Consider the following 18,692-nt stretch of genomic DNA (forward strand, 5'->3'; position numbering starts at 1 on the left):
TCTGAAATCTGCACATGCCTAATTAGAGTCACCAAACATCAACGTCTGCAGAAAGTGCCACTAATGAATGTCAAAATTGACGTTAGAATATCTAACACGTCCAAAAGCGATGGTTTCCATACCTTGAGGAGCTCAGCCCCATTTCTACTGTATATGGCCAACTCTCAACTACCTTCAGAACCGAGTTTGCCATGCTGAGTTTCGAGGGTCTTTCTGGGTGAAGCAATAAATAAATAAGCACATAAATACTGTAGATGAATAACCCGAGAATGGAAGCCTGTGTAGCTTGGCTATCCATCATCCATCCTATTACCACGCACTCAGCGGCACCTGCAGTATGTAAAATGCAGTCAGCCTTTGTAAGCAGATACAAATTCAGTGCGTTCACAACCTCAATTTGTTATACCTGACAATGGCACAGCTTCTGCTCTGTTGTTGCTCTGAATTATGAATAGATTCTCCTCTTAGGAGTTTGGTCGGCAGGTGACAGTGTAGCTTTCTTATGCAGAGCAGTAGCATAAAACAAATTTGAGTTTTGCAGCAGCTTGGGTGGATGCGCATGAAGAGTTTCTCTTAAAGCCTATTAGGAACTACTAAACAAGCTCAGTTTTCCCATGTTTCACAGTTCTTGATGGATTACTGGGACCGCATTTGTTTGAAAGATTTCTTTCAAAATTATCATTTGGTGTGAATTTATGACATGATAATGTCAACTGGGCAAGCAAAAACATACTGGCAGAAATCTATCCTGTTAATTCTTTTTTTAGTATTTGCCAATAATTTTGTGACACAAGGGATAACATTTAATTTGTGGTCAGATGTAGGGAAAAGTTATAAGGAATCTTTTTTTCTTAATATCTTGGCTGAACTTTTCAGCCTTGTTCGGTTAGACCAGATGTAGAATTAGTGCACATCACTTTCCATCAGGAAGACAATGAACACAGACTGCTGCTCACAGCCCAAGCACTGCCAAAACACATACACACCACACCTGAAATGTGCATTGTTTTCTGATGAGTTAAACATCAATATGATGTAAATTCCACAGCAACACATTCTTTCTCTTCGTCTTGAGGACCTCGGAATAACAGGGAGCTTTTGCACTAATAAAATGTAACCCAAAACAAGACCAAGATGTTTGCTAGTCCACAAACTTCTGCCTCTATCTTAACAGCAGCCGGAAATGTTTTATGATTAAACCTGATACAAATATGAACACACACACACACACACACACACACACACACACACACACACACACAGCTATACTAAAGCAATACTAATTAGCTTTTCAACCTTCATAACATATTTTGATAACTCCTCTGGTGAGTCATCGACGTACAACTAGTTGAATGGTACTTTCGTCATGGCTTGAGGGGATCTATAGCACATTTATTGACACGCCACGCAACAAGACTACAACTTGTCTGACTGCTCTATGACACACTTTACATGCCCTTTTTTTTCCTTTTTATTGTGAAGATGGCAGTCCATCTGAACACATATGTGAGATTCATGCTATTATGGCAAAAGCTGCAAAACAATCAAATAAATGAAAGGTTTTGTCTGAGGAGAAGAACAAAAAAACTAAACTGAAGAAGTGAAGCTACCCAGATCAGTCAAGGATTAACATCGGGCTGGTGTTTCACTCACTGGCGTGATGAAAAAGACAAGGACAAATTCCTGATGAACACTACCCTAGTTCTGTACATGGTGGGCTCATAAGTATCTTTCAATACTCAAACTAAAACGATAATGCTAATATTAGCTATTGGAAATGTGCATGGTAGCAATAAATACGCATAAGCCCCTCCGGATATGAGAAAATGACTGCCTTTTTACAATCAAAATCAAGTTGCAATAATTTTATAGAGAATAGACCACAAGAGGATTAGTGCAACCTCCATGTTTGAAATCATCATAACTTCACATTGTCTTTGTGGCACAACGCTAATCATGGCTGTTATGGTGAGGACTCGCGCATGGGGGAATGGTACCCAGATGACACAATCGCTAAACAATTGTTGGGGCGCAAAGGATCCTGTTGCATGTCAATGAATTGGGCTAACTACGCATGACAAGTAGCGTTAGATATGAGAAGGTTACATATGAGAGAAGAGCCAACACTATAGCTTTGCTGATCATTTGAGTGCAATCTGAAAAAAAAAAAAAAGAATACCGGCACATGCTTTCGTAACGGAAATAACAACAAAAATGTCACAATAAGTATGGATTCAGAGATCAACTTCTCTCAATGTACCCATGAATCCACTGTGTGAAATTGTCACCTGTTTAGGTAAAAACAATGCTCCTTGCAAGAAAACAACTCATTCTGTCTTATGAAAGGCACCAAGTGAATACACAGGTTAATTCTACGTTCTGTCATCTAATGAAACGTTTAATTGTTCTACCTTTTATAATTAATCGAAATTCAATAAATTCTCAAAGCATCGCTGATGAACTCTTTTGACATACTAGTAGATAGATTTTATTACTGATATTTACAAGGCACTTGAAAACTGGCCTTTTTTTTTATTTCAAACTGTGAGATTAACCTGGTCTTTGCTCATTGAGACGGAGGGTTTAACACAACGGGAGGATGGCATGAGCTCACAGTGCGACACGGCATTTTATTCCTGTTTAAAGGGTTCGCAACCTTCAACTTAGCCATTGTGTGGGGCCATCTCATCAGGAATGCAACACTCATGCACATATACAAACACTCACATAACCTTTCCCCTTTCAATTCAACGCCCCCACCCACCCCGCACTCACCATCACCACTACCACCAACACTTCAACTTCTATTCTGTCATATTGCACATGTCCTTCTTTTCTATTCTTTTCAATGCGCTTCTTCAATATATACATTTAACAACATCCGCTGTCTGCACTACGATATGCAGTTTGCAAAGGCGAAACAGAAAAAAGAAAAAGGGGAATGAAGTATTATATAATAATATAAAAGCACATTGAGGGCAGGTTGTCCTTGTGGGTAACGATCACAAAACAATCACTCAGAAGAGAAAGTTTTGAAAAGTACTACATGTTCTCCAAATAGTAAGTCTACAAAACAAAAAATGTGTAAGCAACACAAATTAATCTATGTTACCAAAAAAAAGAGTAAACTTTGATTCTTGTGTGATTTATTAATTCGGCTTTGTATACATGTTTTTTCATCAATAACGAACTAATAGATCTTGTACACATAAAGCAAATGAAAAAACACGATTACATTTACTCACTATTAAATCTTTGAAGAATGCCGTATCAACCACATGCTCACATGTTGTGTACTTTAATCTTTCTGCAGCATTCAGAAGTATGACGATTAGTTAGAATTTATTATTTATGTACTTGATGCAGTCACAAGCCATCCGCTATAAGTGTGTCCTTGCTACACTTAATATACAGCAATTCTGTACTGTACTGTATGTCTGAGTGCTCGACCATAAAGTCAGTCAATCATGCACATGCAATTTGCATGTGGTAACATTGAGACGGGAATAGATTGAAGCAGCAAATGGCCTGAATAATTTTATCTGACAAACATTTATTTTAGTGATTGTGTTACATTAAACACATTATTTGTGACGCGGGGCCTCATTTGTCTGGTTACTGGGTGGTCTCATTCGCATAAATGTGACACAAGCAGTGACACTAACTGTGCACTGAGTGAGTGAGCGAGGCATTAAGAGTGTCGGGGACAATGCAAATCACCCGCAAAAAAAAAAAAAATGCTGCGAGGACCGCACAGAGCTGTACACACAGTACATGGAAAACACAGATAGGGTTCCTGTCGTAATGTCACAAATAATAATACAATTAATTTGTGTCTGTAAATTAGCCATTAACATTTCAAATGATTAGTTTTATATTACAATTCCGTACTTGGATAACCAGATTGATGTCGAAGATAGTAATAACTACAAATTCCAGCAGAATTTGCTTGACAATAAATGACAGGTTCGACAATGTGCTTTTAGGCAATTATTTGTATTTGGTTTTTCCTTAGGTGTGTTTATGTGTGTGAATGGTCGTTTGTCATAGTGTGCCGTGCAATTGGTTGGGAATCATCTCTTGATGTAGCCTGCCTACTGTAGGAAGACACCTGGGATAGGCGCCAGCAGTATATACAATCTAAATTTGAAAATTTGGATGAAAGTGTGGCATGAATCCAAAGACTCACCTCTTCTTTAACTTTACCTGCTTGAATCTGGTAATTCACAATATTTACACAATCAAATGCATTCTTAAGTCAGCTCATCCAGATAGACTGATGTCAGAGTGTCTGGTTAGTGTTAGAGTGAACCGGATATTTCTGATGTCTGATTTCACTCAACAGCAATACAGGGCCTTGTACTAATGCATCGCAGATAAGCCAGCTGCTGAACAGTGGAGAGATTGGTTCCACTTAAATGTTATTTTTCTGACTGTGTATTTCTAAAATATTGTTTGGTAAATAGTGATTGGCAGTTTAAGGAAAGTATTCAAATACCTGCATTTTATCATCACTGGATTCCTTTTTCTTGTTGCGCTAACTCTTATGAAGATTGGTTCAAATTCTATGGTATATATTCAGAACATTGACTAACTACTTACTTGTGGTACTGTCTTCTTCCTTCTGCTGACCTTGGGTGTTGCAATTATGGAAAGGGGTTGCTTCCTCCTGGTTCGAGGTTGCTCCTGATGGTAGACTGACAGGACGAGAACTAGTGCCTGAGCTGGATGGACGGGAACTGGCACAGTTCTGTAAACAAAGCCAGCATCACATTAGTACAAGACAATATATATATATATATATATATATATATATATATATATATATATATATATATATATATATATATATATATATATATATATATATATATATATATATATATATATATATATTTGACACAATTTTCTTGACCTATTCTATGGTCCTGGCCTATTCTTTGGTCCTGGCCATATACAGTCTCATGCGCTGCCAGTTGCCCATCCATTACTGAATATTATTATTTGGAAAATTAGGCTTCAAATGATAAATAGACTGCGAATGTTGCTGAGCCTTTAAATAAACCTATTTGCACTCTGAGTCACACACTATTTTTTCCACAGTGAGATTATCCTGTGATTCATTTCACATGGTATTGGATCATTTAAAGCTTTTCATCAGCAAAAACAACCTACTTTTTCCTGGTACTGCATGCTCACAGAGTGAGTAATTTTCCTTTCATTTGGCATGGTTGTGAAAATAATTTGCAAACCTGTCTGAAATATGTATCAGTAATTTTAATAGGAGATATCACATATAAATTGTACAAAAACGTCCCCAGGAAAACTCTCATTCAAATGTCATGTGTGAAAATATTTGGAACATTTGGGAAAGAGTTGGAGTACAAATTTCCTACTAGTGTATTTATGACAATAAGGAGAGCACACTGGATTTAATAAAGTGCAGGCTCAATGAATGGGTCTAATTTTTGAAGAGTCAAAAATTCAAAGAGATTTATTGTCACATGTACAGCACGAAACCACACAGTGAAATTCTTACTCTGTCCACACATACAGTATACAAAAGGCACACCGGGTTATAAGGCATATGACACAAGGAAACAATCAGCAAATTATTCACATTTTATTCAACTTCAACATCCACACATGTAAGTGTCAATTTTTTGAGTAAAAATGAAAAGATTTTAAGTGCGCTTTGTAGTCGAAAAATATAGGAAATGTTGCTGTTTACACTGCTGCTCATATAAACGACAGTGGCATTAGTAAAATAAAGAAATAAATATCTATTTTTTAAAAAAGCACATCTTTTGCTGCTGGCCAAAATGATTACAGGAAAACTCTAGCATTTTATATCCTGTCCTAATGTGACAAGATCAATCTATTCCACTTTTGATTTATTGCAGAAATTCACTGGTGTCAGGGGCATGGAATTCCAAACGATTGAAAATGTTTTCTTTTCTTTTTTTTTTCTTTTTTTTGGCTAGGGGTGGGGTGGGAGGCTCAGAAATGGACAGCTTTATTTCAAAAAGTAATTTCGCAGTGTATGTACGAAAAGGAGGTCAGTGCAGGTCAGTATTTTATATTAAAAGGGCAAAATATGCTTCCAGTACATTCCCCAGTCATAAAAAAATACGAAATGATATTTTATTGAATACCCTGAATAAAATCTAATGTAAATGGCCTCATGAGCCTAATCTTTTGATTATGGCATATAATACAACACAGAGCACCAACTAGTGTCGTTCATCTTCAAATGACCCCATATATGCCGTGATACTAGCAAAGCTTCTTTATCCCACACGATGTGGGGCACAATACCCAATCCTGTGTTTTACAACAAGGGGATATATGGGGGCATGTGCGGTCATCTAGAGCCAAATGTCTCCTATGCAACCATGGGACAGGTGGATACGGTATTCCAAACAGGATTTATGGCACAAAACAGCATTAGCTAAAAACCGTCAGGTGGCAGCGAAAAATGCATTCTAGTAGCGGAACCCAGCTAGATTGGAAAAGCACCACCTCAAGAGCAAGCAGTAAAAATGACAGTAGATGGTTTGGGGGGCTCACTGATGCTGTGAGCAGCCAATATATCAAGGTGCACTAATGGCAAGGGGCCCCTTTAGCCCCCCAATCCAGTCCAGCAGACTCATCTGATCTATTTATTTATTTAATTTGTTCACATTCTTACAGTGTCAATCTCTGAGGTGGTGGGGGCGTCAAAGGAAGTGGAGGGGGGCACATGAGATTTTGAAAATCAATCTGCACTTTGTAATGGTTTCATTCCTTTTGCAATGACCTGATGGGTGCAAGGTGGGGAATATTGGTGGGTGTGTATGTGTGGGTCAGGGTACGGTGGGAGGGGTAGGACGGAGTATTGGCGCCCATAAAGCCTTCACTCACACAACCTAGGAAGTGGAGTTAAGTTGATGTGATCACTAATAAGGGACAAATCACAATTTGTGTGTACGGGACGGCCGGCAAAGGAGGGTGCAATGATGTAGCCGCTCCTTTGGAAATGTCTACAATTGCCAGAAAAGTGTATTGCTGAGGCTGACACATGTATCACACATACGTGGGCGCGCCTCAGCAGCATCCGAGCAGGTATAAATACTGCTCTGACACTTTAATGTCAGGGGACAGCTTGTCCTGGATTAGAAACTTGTAACCCAGCACAGAGGTTGACATTGCTGGGATGAAGGTGCCGCAATGGGCAGCGTAAAGAGAGGAAAAAAAGGAGGAGGGGGGGCTATTATGGAGGGTGCGTGTTTGATCTATAAGGGCATCTAACATGGACTGTCGGCTAGTAAGAGGATAGTAGATGTAAGAGGCTGTTTTGTGGCCAGCTCTCATTGGCATTGTTGGAGTGAGGATTTTGTTTCCCCGCAAAAAGAAAATTGGAAAATTGAGTTTGCTGTGTGTGCTTGTCTGTGTTGGAGCGCGTGTTACAACCCTCACACATACACGCACACGCAAACACCCATACACACAAAGAATGAAGGATTACGTACTGAAAAATTAAGCGCCTTTCTCCGTTCCTTGATCCTGTTGACCGTGGTCCGAACCTAAAAGAACGAGAGACACTTTCAGTATATCTGACATGGTGCACTTTCAGTCTAATAAATACAAACAAACTGATTACAAAATCTGCACTGAGCAAAAAGAGTGTTTCCTTCTTTTTTTTTTTTTGAAATTGAGCGGGCATTTGCGGATTCTGATCGGTATAATTGAAAGAAAAAAAAGTGTGTGTGCCTACATGAGTGAAGGCACTCTAGCGTGACTCGGTGGCTAATGGGACTTGAAAGTGACACATAGAGCTGGCAAACTAAAAAGACGACTTGGAGATATCATCTGTCAACACAGAGCAGCGAGACCAACAAATGGAGCTATTGGAGGAGAAGCGACTGCCCTTGCAGAACAGATTACATTTTTATACCCCAGATGACTACTGTAAGACCACGCACAAGAGAACAGTTTTGATTCCGAAAATTCAGAGTAAATGTTATACCTGTTAGACAGACATGGTACTGACATGAAATGAAAAACAGAATTGCCATACTATTTGGCATACTTTAGATGAAATCAAATCATCAGTTTATTTCAAATGAAACATTTGTTTTATCTAAAAACCTATTAGAAATTTTATTTTTTAATTTTAAAGTTTTTAAGTCTTGTCACTGTCAGATAAAGAGGAAAACAACCGTTCATTTGTTAAATTTGTTGATGATGCTGGTTTTGTGAAATTATCCAAACTTTTATAAATTTTATAAATTTTATAAAAGAGTAATCTATTTGAGTAATTCAGATGATGCATTTAAAAATTATTGATATTTCAATGTGCCTTCAAACATATTAATACATGTTGATAATAAAAAAAAGAAATGCAGTATGCAACTAATTTTATTTGAGGCTTGAAGTTAGAAGTAATAAGTAAATAAAGTCATCATATTGATTATCTTCTCCTAATATCATATTTTTATCTACCCAACTTACTTCATCTGTCAGTTACAATACAATACCCCGAAAACCCCATATATAATAAATGATATCAAATGTTAATTTTGAAGTCATCTCTGTCAAATAGCATGTTACAAGTTTGTTCATTAATGTATACTAATATGGCAATATTAACTGTAAATTCATTACTCTTGTTATTGTAGTAAAAAGATTGAAGAACCATATATGACAAAAAGGCGTGCGTGTGTGTGGCTGAACAGGCATCAAATGAATATCTTACATGAATCTACATATACATGTGCGCATGCACATTGTCAACACTGACTGTAAATTTGTAGAGACTGAGTGCTCAACACATAGACCCAACCCATACTGTTAGTGAATATGCATTATGGCGTCTGGCTTCACTAAGTCTCAGTATTTCATAAATGATGACACCACGCAGCACACACACCTACAGGCACACACACACATACACACGCAGCACACGCAAATATTTCACTGGGATTAACATGGAGAAAAGCGTCATCATGTAAAGCTTGTGACGACCCGCAATCAACAGGGCCAGCGCCATTTTAACGTGCTGGGCCTACTCATTTTGACAAGATGCGCAACAAGTGTAACTGCTGGAGATATTATCATCCATTATTTCACGGGGGAAGGACATCCTGCAGATTTTACTGATATCAAAAGGGAGCCTCCTGTTGAGGCAATTACTTGACACCACTTAATGAATCATTTGACAATGAGGGAAAGCGCATTGTTTTAGATGATGGTTATGTGTTTAAGGGCTTGAGCACTCACTCAAGGTTTTGCAAGAATGCAAAGTTAAACAATTAACATATGAAAGCGGCATAGCTGACAATACCTGCCGAAATCCTTGGAGCTGATGGAAATAAAAGGTCGTCAAAGCATATTAATACAAGGTGACCACCAAGGAAAAGCTAATTGCAAAGGAATAATGGGGCGCTATTCTCAAGTAATTAGTGATTAAAAAAACAACAACTGCATTTTGAGTATATTAGAGTCAAAGCTGTGCCATATTTATAAAGGTGAAAATCCAGCTTCATGAATTTTTCGACACTGAGGCAGAATTCCTTACCATATTGTACAATTTTATACCAAGCTAATTTGCTCAACTGTTTCTGGTGTAGCTATGCATTCAGACTGATGACATGGAAGGAAAAGCTGACTGCTGACTAAAAAAGATATTCATTCAGAGCAAACTGATCTTCAATCAATCAGCACTCAAATGAGCATCATTCAGCAGTCTTCTGTTGGCTCATCAAAACTACTGAGGCTTTATATACCGCGCATATTTTTAACATTTTGAATGCTCGAGAAGAAAATCCGAAATTTGTGACAGATCATTGACATATTAAAAAAGACATTGAAGGACACAGCGAAACACGGATTGTTTCACTGACATTCAAAGGGGTTCTTTGCGTTGTGTGAAACCATAAGTATTCAATTATTTGCCATCATCACCAAGGGAGCGTGCTTCTGCAAGCAACGGTCATGTTCCTGGAACCTGGCATATGAACATGTTTTACAAATTGCAACTACTCAAGGGTCAAGGACAGCCTGAATTTAATGAAACAAATTTCAAATCAAAGCATGAAAAGTAGCCACTTGAGCTAGTATGCATTGTTGATTTATTTTACAGCAATTGACACCTTTGACTGACTGAAATCCCCTCGAGCATTTGGGGAAAACTACAAAGACATTTCAAATGAGGCAGAGATTCACGCAGCTGTACATTTTTGCATGACCAAATGAAAGAATGACGACAGATGGAAGACCATTATCAACAAGAACTAGACTTTATTTCTGTCTCATGTTGTTTTGGTTTTATCTGACAAACAATTCATTTTGTTTGGCTAGTTCTTTTACCTGAGCATTTCTGTCCTCTTTGAGCATAGATTGTGAATATATAGTCTATAAAGTCTTATATAGTCTATAAACAGTATACAAATTCATGCAGTAAATGAAGAAGTTATTTAAATAGAAATATTGTCCCAGCTTTGGTGATTGATCACTGTAAACTCGCTGATCGATGATGGTGATGGGCCCCAAAAGTCCTGATGGTGTAAAGTCTAACAAAAACAGGTGTATATTATATTTTGAAATGCCAAACGAGATATTTATGGCCAGCCCAGTGACATTTTAATTACATATTTACTTTAGATTTGATATAATGTAGATATTGTCTATACACAGCACAGTAATTTTTCAGAAACATATTTGATTTTAATTACTAAAAAAGTATTCATTCAAAAGTGTTATAGACAGTACTCTTTTCTTTCCTCATTAAAAAACAATAAATAAATTAGCCTTACAGTTAAGTACAAATGCATAGTTAAAATCATACAAAAAGGTATAAAAGTGTAATAAAAAAAATATGCACTTATTGACTGATGAATGGATATAGTGATATACTGTATTTAATTTTATGAAAAATATTATGTTCAAAATAATACTGACCCTTCTACTGATACACACATACACATAGTTACAGATATTAGGTTTAGATTGTGTGCAGTGGTGTACAAGATGATGCTTCCTCAAAATTGTCTGATAATAAGTTTCTTGTGTCACTTCAAACCATAGGATAACCATTTATCAAATAAAAATAATCTGAACTCAAAATGTGTCTGTTTTTTAAGAACTGGTACTTAGAAGCAACATGCACAGGCCTGTACCTGAGGTTATCTTAAGACATTTTTGACCAAGAGTGATTTTCATGAGGTGAGTCTCATCCATTAAATTGCGTCTGAGTTGCAAGTGAGCCAGGCCCTATCTAAATGGTAATAATGCAGCATCTCAGTATGATATGTTCTCAGTCCTTCATTGAATGTTTCTTCCTCCGTCTTACGTATGGAGACTGCTCGGGACATCGCAGAGCACTGGCCAACGGCTTTGTCAGGATTCTAAATGGAGGGCCGTGAGTTTAAAAACTTAAAGAGGCAGTGAAATATTAGGCAATGTAGGTGAGCAATGAGTGGCTGAGAACGACGCCGTGTCAGTGTTTAATGGTCGGACTCGGATGCATATAAGTTAGTTCAAGCATGAAGGGCAGTGGGACGCTTGCGTGGAAGAACTGTCCCCCTCCCTTCCATCTTAGCACTCCTACCATCAACCGCCTCATACACACACACACACACACACACACACACACACACACACACACACACACACACACACACACACACACACACACACACACACACAACACACAGGCCCATGCACACACCCCTACTTGCCGCAACCCCCCCAAACCGGCACAGCTTTTAACCATGGAGCCCATCAGAAACTTGTCATTTCTCTCATTCACTGCGACAGCCTTGAGACACAATGCAGACTTACCTCTGTGTTGTACACCCCATATATCAGGAAGATGAACAGGCCCTGCGCACAGACAAAGAGAGAGGGATAATAAGATGGGAGGACAAAGTTGTTACAGTTGTTTTCTCTCTTAGGATAAAAAAAAAATACATATATATATATATATATATATATATATATATATATATATATATATATATATATATATATATATATATATATATATATAAAACATCTCTAATGACTGGACAGATGAGCAGTATGAAACAAGAAGTCGTGCTTAAAATGTGAACAGCTTCTCCAAACTCTGCGCTCCTTTGTATCCTTTACAATAGTGGTGTCCCTCGAATCTAACCGTCTTACAAAACATTCAAACACTAAGTAGAGCTACATTTTTTTTCTTTCAATACAGATTGTGTCAGAGATGGAAAAAAAACACGCAAAAGGGTGAAGTGCAAGCAAACATATTATACACAATGCAAGAGCCAAAGACATACAAGTACTAAAAGAGATACACAAAAACACACACATACAAAAAGAGAGCAACTCAAGACCGTCAAAACCATCAAGGAAAACCATTGGAGGAAAACAGAGAATGGGAGAGGAGATGGAACATAATGAAAAAATGACACATAAAAGAAGATATTTCATGTTCAAAGAACTCTGTGGCTTGTACCCAGAATCCAACAATACCCTGCCCTTGAATGCATAAACGCTGCACTTTTCGTCACAGAGAAATAGTTAGTTTTCATTGGAAATCTTTGTACACACAAGCTTGCGCATTCATCTTCAGACCATATTGTAAACCTGTTGCTTCAGTGAGAATGGTGACAACTGCCACAAAAGAAGGAACATGAAAAGGTGTGCAAAATCCCTTAAAAGGTCAACAGAAAAAGTGGCCTCTTTGATAAGCTAGCCTCACAATTATCTCGATTGAATTTATACAAATGAACTTTGAGAAGTATTGTACCACGTGTACATCTCTGTCCACAGCATAACCTGGAAAATAAGTCATCAAGGTTCATTGAAAATAGTTCTCAAGCAAATATTGGAATACTTATATTGCAGTATCTATAGTTTTCTAATAAGCGATGCAGCTCACTTCAGTACAGTACATTCCAGGACAGTAGTGGTTCTCAAATAGGGGTACTAGAGGTAGTACTAGTTTCATTATTGTAAAAAGCCAGATTCTCTGCCATTCTAGATACTAGTTGGTTCGACCCAACTTGTCATGTGCCGCCTCTCGTTACCTGTCAAGTTATTGATTTATTTTTGTGAACACATCTCTACTATGATACCAAAAATGGATTGTTTTTCTGTGGACAAATATTTATTCATAATTATTTCTGTTTGAGAACAGGTCTGACACTTTGTTTATTATTTAGCCTCCTTTTTGACAACAAAGAGGCAATAAGGACGAAAGTGTATTTCAAAGCTGAGTTGCAAGTCACAACGCCATCTATGAACACCAAACATTCTTGCATCCCGTTCAATCACCACTTCCAGACCACCAAAAAATACTTAATTATGCAGACATTTTATTATACAGCATTTGTTTGTTTGTTGTTGGGGTTTTTTTTTGCGTCATTTAGTCATTTAGTCGAGTGCTCCTGAGAGCATTGATTTTTCAAAGGCAATTTAATGACTGAATACTTTGATTGTGATAGCCTGACACAGTTCCTGTTCTTACCGATCACTTTTGAACAATACATGGCTGACTCATTTTACGTAAATGTCAATTGACAAAAAAATATAAATGTTGATCACTCATAATTAAATGGAAATGTATTACTTGGTTTTCTGAGTTTCTGTGTGATATTTTGATTTTCTTGTTGAAGAAAAATAGGTAAAATATTGGTAGATAAAACAAAGACAGTTTGTCCCTTTATGTTTAAATATGCTCACTCTATTATGTTCATAATTGTATGCTAGATCATTAATTGTCTTGCAAACTGCTCAATAAAAACTGAAAACTATATTGGACATTATTATATATAACACATTTTGTAAATAAATAATCTTGCCTCATTCCTGCGGACTCAACCCCATGAGACACCTCATGGGATTTGTCTCTCGTCCCATCCCTAGTGTTTAAAGGGGTATACTCTGTGTTTCATTGAATTGAAACAAACCACAAAGATAAATGTACATGTGCACAAGCACACATAACTCTGCACATAATTTGCACAGATACCCTATTGTATTACATTAGACGTGTAATTCCCAGCTCATTGTTTCCATTTGATTACCATGTTTTTGATCACTGTGCATATTTGTAATTAATCTTATGTTGTACAGTGAACAAAGTGGGAAGAACATCCTGTGCACATTAAGAAAAGTGGTCGATTAGAGAATAATTAAGTTAAAAATAAGTGGCAGCACAACAATGATGATGGATTGTTTAAAATGTTAATTCAGTAATATTCCCGCAGTAAACAAACACAAAAAAAATTGGGGCACATTATTTAAATGCATGTGCACTTTTCTAATTCAAGTCCTGTTTCTTTTGAACTCTCTAGCAAATGGTACAAATTTATGCAAAGGATGAGCACAGTTGCTTTCAAAATATTGCTGTACTGCACATCAAACACAGAGCATAAATTAATTAGCAGCCAACTAATTACAGAACAATTGTATGTTTAAAAAGTTAAATCCAGCAAAGAATGCATTTGACCAAAAACAATCATCCCCGAGAGAGTAACGTAATGCAGTGCAACACGAAAAATTACATTTGATACAACAATAGGACTTCTTATGAGTTCTGAGCTTAACCCAATCACTGTGTTGTGGGATAAGTAATGTTATCAAGTCAAAGACAGGTCAAGAGGAATTTTTTGTAGTTTTAATCAGATCGTAGGCATCCCCTGAACAGAACTCCCAGGTTGTTCTTTCATCATACATCAACTTCTGACTGTTAATGTATTGAATGTTGATTGGAGGCCCTTTCAAATGATAGTGTTTTAAACATCAGACTTTTTTAAACATGGGAAACAAAAGAAAACGCCTGTTTAAAAAGAGGCAAAAATGAGCAAATGCAAATTTCAGAAATAATTATGGGTAGTGGCCGATTTCATCTCACCGCATAAGTTTGAGGGATTTTAATGTGGTCTGATAATGTGCTGTGTCAAATGACGGCGTGTATGTGCAGATTTCCATTTAACACAGGTTTTAATGTGATAAGTTATTTTATAATAGTATAATATAGTTATTTATAAATATAAGCATATCTATGAATAAGTATGAAACTTTTACAACTACACTGTCTCAGTTTATTTTACTTCCCAAACCCGTTTTTTTTTTTTTTTTGTCATTATAGAATGTGCTGTTGCCATTGCCTAAAATACTAGCATTCATAAAATTAGCAAAAAAAAAAAAAAAATGCTCATTGTATTTTACTACTTTTAGAAAGATGTAATTGTTGTACTGGACCAACTCGTCTCGTCTTGCGCTGAAGACCACAACCTCTGCGTAGTTTGAAACCACCCATGACAATTCAAGGGAGCCATTTCTTCAACTTAGACCAAGTGTCAAAAATCGTACCCTCGATTCAACCACTTGACACTTTTAACAAATAGAGCTATCTGCATCCGTACTTGGCAAAAAATAGGGGGAGGAAAAATTTAGCCCTTACACCTGGTAATCATTACAGAAATGAGAGACAGAGAGTGAAAATGCTGTGATGGAGAAAAAAAAAGACAAGAAATTCACACTTCTGCGCGGGGACTTGCTAATGTCTCTGACCCCTTCATGCATAAACAGTTTAATTAACATGTATACATAACTTTCACTTTAACTGCTCATGGCACGTCAAATCAAAGTATCTGTCAGTGCCGTGAAGCACAGAGTTGATGCTGTGCAGGTCCTCGGTTCATATTCACCCCGTCTAGCGGATCCAGCTGGCTAGAGAGGCTGGCAAAGACCACATGAAGCCAGACAAACAGCCAGGTAGACAGCCAGGCTGCTCTGCTGTCAATTTGATGAGATAAACACCTCCCCATGCAAGCTTTAACACCCACAACCAAGGGGCAGGACGTAATTGTTTTAATGCAGAGAAAAAAATTGAGCGAAATGCCTTCAATATCTGTGATTTATATGTTTGTTGCCAGTTAAGTGTGTTTCAGATTTCCCGCATTGTGCGCGATCCGTGAACGCAGTGCCAGCGTAACGTCGAATGCGCTCGAAGCAGTTGTTTTTCCTTTTCTTTGTGATGCAGCTCCAGTTCATTGTGCCATAAATACTCGTTGTTGTTGTGCATAATCCATTTAGTTTATGATTGTGTTTGGATGCCAAAAGACCACAATTAATATAAAAGTTAGACGGATTACATTTCCGTGTTCTCTAACCCGTGCACTCTTCATTGAATCAGCTGAAGACATCATAACCTTTACATGAACCTCTCTGTTTTGGAAATATTCCTGTGCGTGAACAAGGATGGGCTCGGACTTTGGTTCAGTCTGCTTGCCTCTTTTATTGAAAATAAAGCCATAAAAACCTCAGCTAACACAAGCTGCTGTTAGCTGACGTCCACCCTCTAGCTTGTACCGTTATGGTAATTGTTGCGAGTAAGAATACAGCCGATATAAAAATATAGAAATGTGCGTCAGAACTTGGCTTATGTGGTTGACAGATCTATCCTCCTCGAATGGTGGTGAATAAAAAAAATAGATATAATCTTTAACTTACCATATATAGGACACACACATACCTTTGGCCTTGAATTTTTGAGAAAAAAATGGGGAATTATGGTACATGCTAAATATGATAGGGGAGGGAACATTTGAATGTCTCACAATTCCATTCCCATCTGGGGATCGCCGCTCCGATTCACAATCAATTTTCGATTCAAAATGATTTGATTCAAAATGATTCAATTAAATAAAAAAAATATTTCTTCAACATGTGCATGTTTGTAGGATTTAATGTTGTAGATGGAAAATAATAATGCACAAATGGTTGGTAATTAGAAGACCTTCATCCATTTAAGGATATGCGGGTCAGATGATGATGGATGTATGGATGGATGTATGGATGTATGGATGAATGTATGTATGGATGTATGGATGGATGGATGGATGGACGGACAGACGGACGGAAGACCATCTCAGAGTGTCATAGTGTAGTTACCACATTTATAGTGGAAACACAGAATTGGTATGCGATGGCTCAGGAGAGGCGGGAGAGTTATTAGCTTAGCCCTGAACCACCTACTTAATATAGGGGCCGGCAGTGATCACTAACAGAGCCTGGCAGAGGTGACAGCTTTTGGCCCTGCTTGAGGAAATCCAATTGAAAAGCAGCCAAGAGGAACAACAAGCCCAAAACAGATGTTGCTCGCTACCACCGACACAACTTGGGTTCTTGCAAGCCAGAGGTGACGAAACACAACAGTTACTTTGATGTAAAGACTGACAGGCAACAGATAAAACAGAATGCTCAAATGTAAGGTAGGAGTCCCATGACTTGTACAGGTATACTATAACTTCATGGAGTCTACAAAGGATGCTGAAAGAACATACAGTCGACCTCATCTGATTCATATTGGACTGTTGATGAATGAGGTCAATAATCAAGATCTTAGATTAGATCATTTTCTTTGTTAAAGACTTGTTGCAACAACAGAAACTAAGCAACACTACAAAATACTGCACAACACAAACTTTGAAAATGGATTTACAGCCACCCAATTTATTTACGTTTTATCATTCCATTAATCAAATCTGATAAAACAAAAAAATGGCCTAAATCCATAGTGAAATGAAATACTCACAGAATAATGGAATGGAAAAAAAACAAACAGTACGCACATATGAAAATAAACAGTATTCAACAAACCGGGAAAAAAAACAACTCAACACTTATTACAGCCCCACCAAACAATTCATTTATTGCTCCATTTTACTAGCGGGGCATGCCGACTAAAGTACAATACACATGCCGTGAAAACATCACAGTCCCTTTCTTTAAGATTAATTGAGCTTGGCAAGGTTGTCCTTCCATCGTCATTTTTAAATTCCTTTCTCTTCCACTTCTTTCTTCTGCTACCACAAAAGAGCAATAAATGGTCGAGGTTTGCGGATTGAAATGGACTAAAATCAATTGTATATCTTTATTGCCTGTCGATGACAAATGACGTTTGTCATTGCCCTAGCATTGAGTCAGTGTGTCATATTGATTTTACATCACACCGACAAACGTTATTGAAGCAATAACAGATGAGCGCTCTCCTGTACTTGCGTTAATGATTAAATAAACCCGTATGACAGAGGGTGTGTGGGAATGAGAGGTTTCATTTCATTTGCTGCTACGCACGTTAACATAATTCTCAGATGTTTATACAAATTGAACTTGTTGGGAGACCGATGGGTTTCAGAAATGCCCCTTTGAAAAAATCTGCACTAGGCACATATGGTAATGGGATGGAGAGGTTGCAGGGCTATTGAGAGCGAGAGAAAGCGGACTGTAAACAAACTAGCTTTTAAACAAGACAATTTAGGCTCGGCGTGCCTTCAGCGCCAAGCAAAACATAGCTGTGGAAAACCGATCCACAGATTTTGCACATGGGTCAAAGAAAGAGTCTTTGAACTGGTGAGGCAAAGTGTTCTGCCAATGCACAGAGCTGTTTAATTAACAATGCTAAGGTATCCAAGAAGCCATTCTCGGGCACCCCTTGTCAAAGTGTGTGTGCTCTCACTGTCAATCCCAGGGAGTTTCAACCACTAAATTTTCCCACTGATGGAAGAAGGGGAAAAGTGTTGAATAAGAAGAAAACTTGGCAACAGCAGCTGGACATCATATTCTACTAAACACAATGCAAGAACATGCTCTCTTTTACTGTGTCTAAGCGAGCACGTTGGATATGGAAGAAGAACATGCTATTTTGATGTTTAAAA

General features: G+C 37.6%; 1 protein-coding gene across 3 annotated transcripts in view; it reads right to left on the reverse strand.

Moving 5' to 3' along the window:
• Positions 1–18,692, reverse strand: part of LOC148417066 (adhesion G protein-coupled receptor D2) — a 71,177-nt gene that overhangs the window by 25,029 nt on the left and 27,456 nt on the right. For all 3 annotated transcript variants that reach the window (XM_088425917.1, XM_088425918.1, XM_088425916.1), the window contains exons 20-22: positions 11,824–11,865; positions 7,512–7,565; positions 4,603–4,750 (exon numbers count right to left, since the gene is read on the reverse strand). In XM_088425917.1, coding sequence (XP_088282043.1) covers positions 4,603–4,750; positions 7,512–7,565; positions 11,824–11,865 — 244 coding nt within the window. The remainder of the gene's footprint in view (positions 1–4,602; positions 4,751–7,511; positions 7,566–11,823; positions 11,866–18,692) is intronic.

This window comes from Hippichthys cyanospilos, chromosome 10 (genome assembly GCF_059441005.1).
Source record: "Hippichthys cyanospilos isolate Australia breed blue-spotted pipefish chromosome 10, RoL_Hcya_1.0, whole genome shotgun sequence".
In the NCBI taxonomy this organism is placed as follows: domain Eukaryota; kingdom Metazoa; phylum Chordata; class Actinopteri; order Syngnathiformes; family Syngnathidae; genus Hippichthys; species Hippichthys cyanospilos.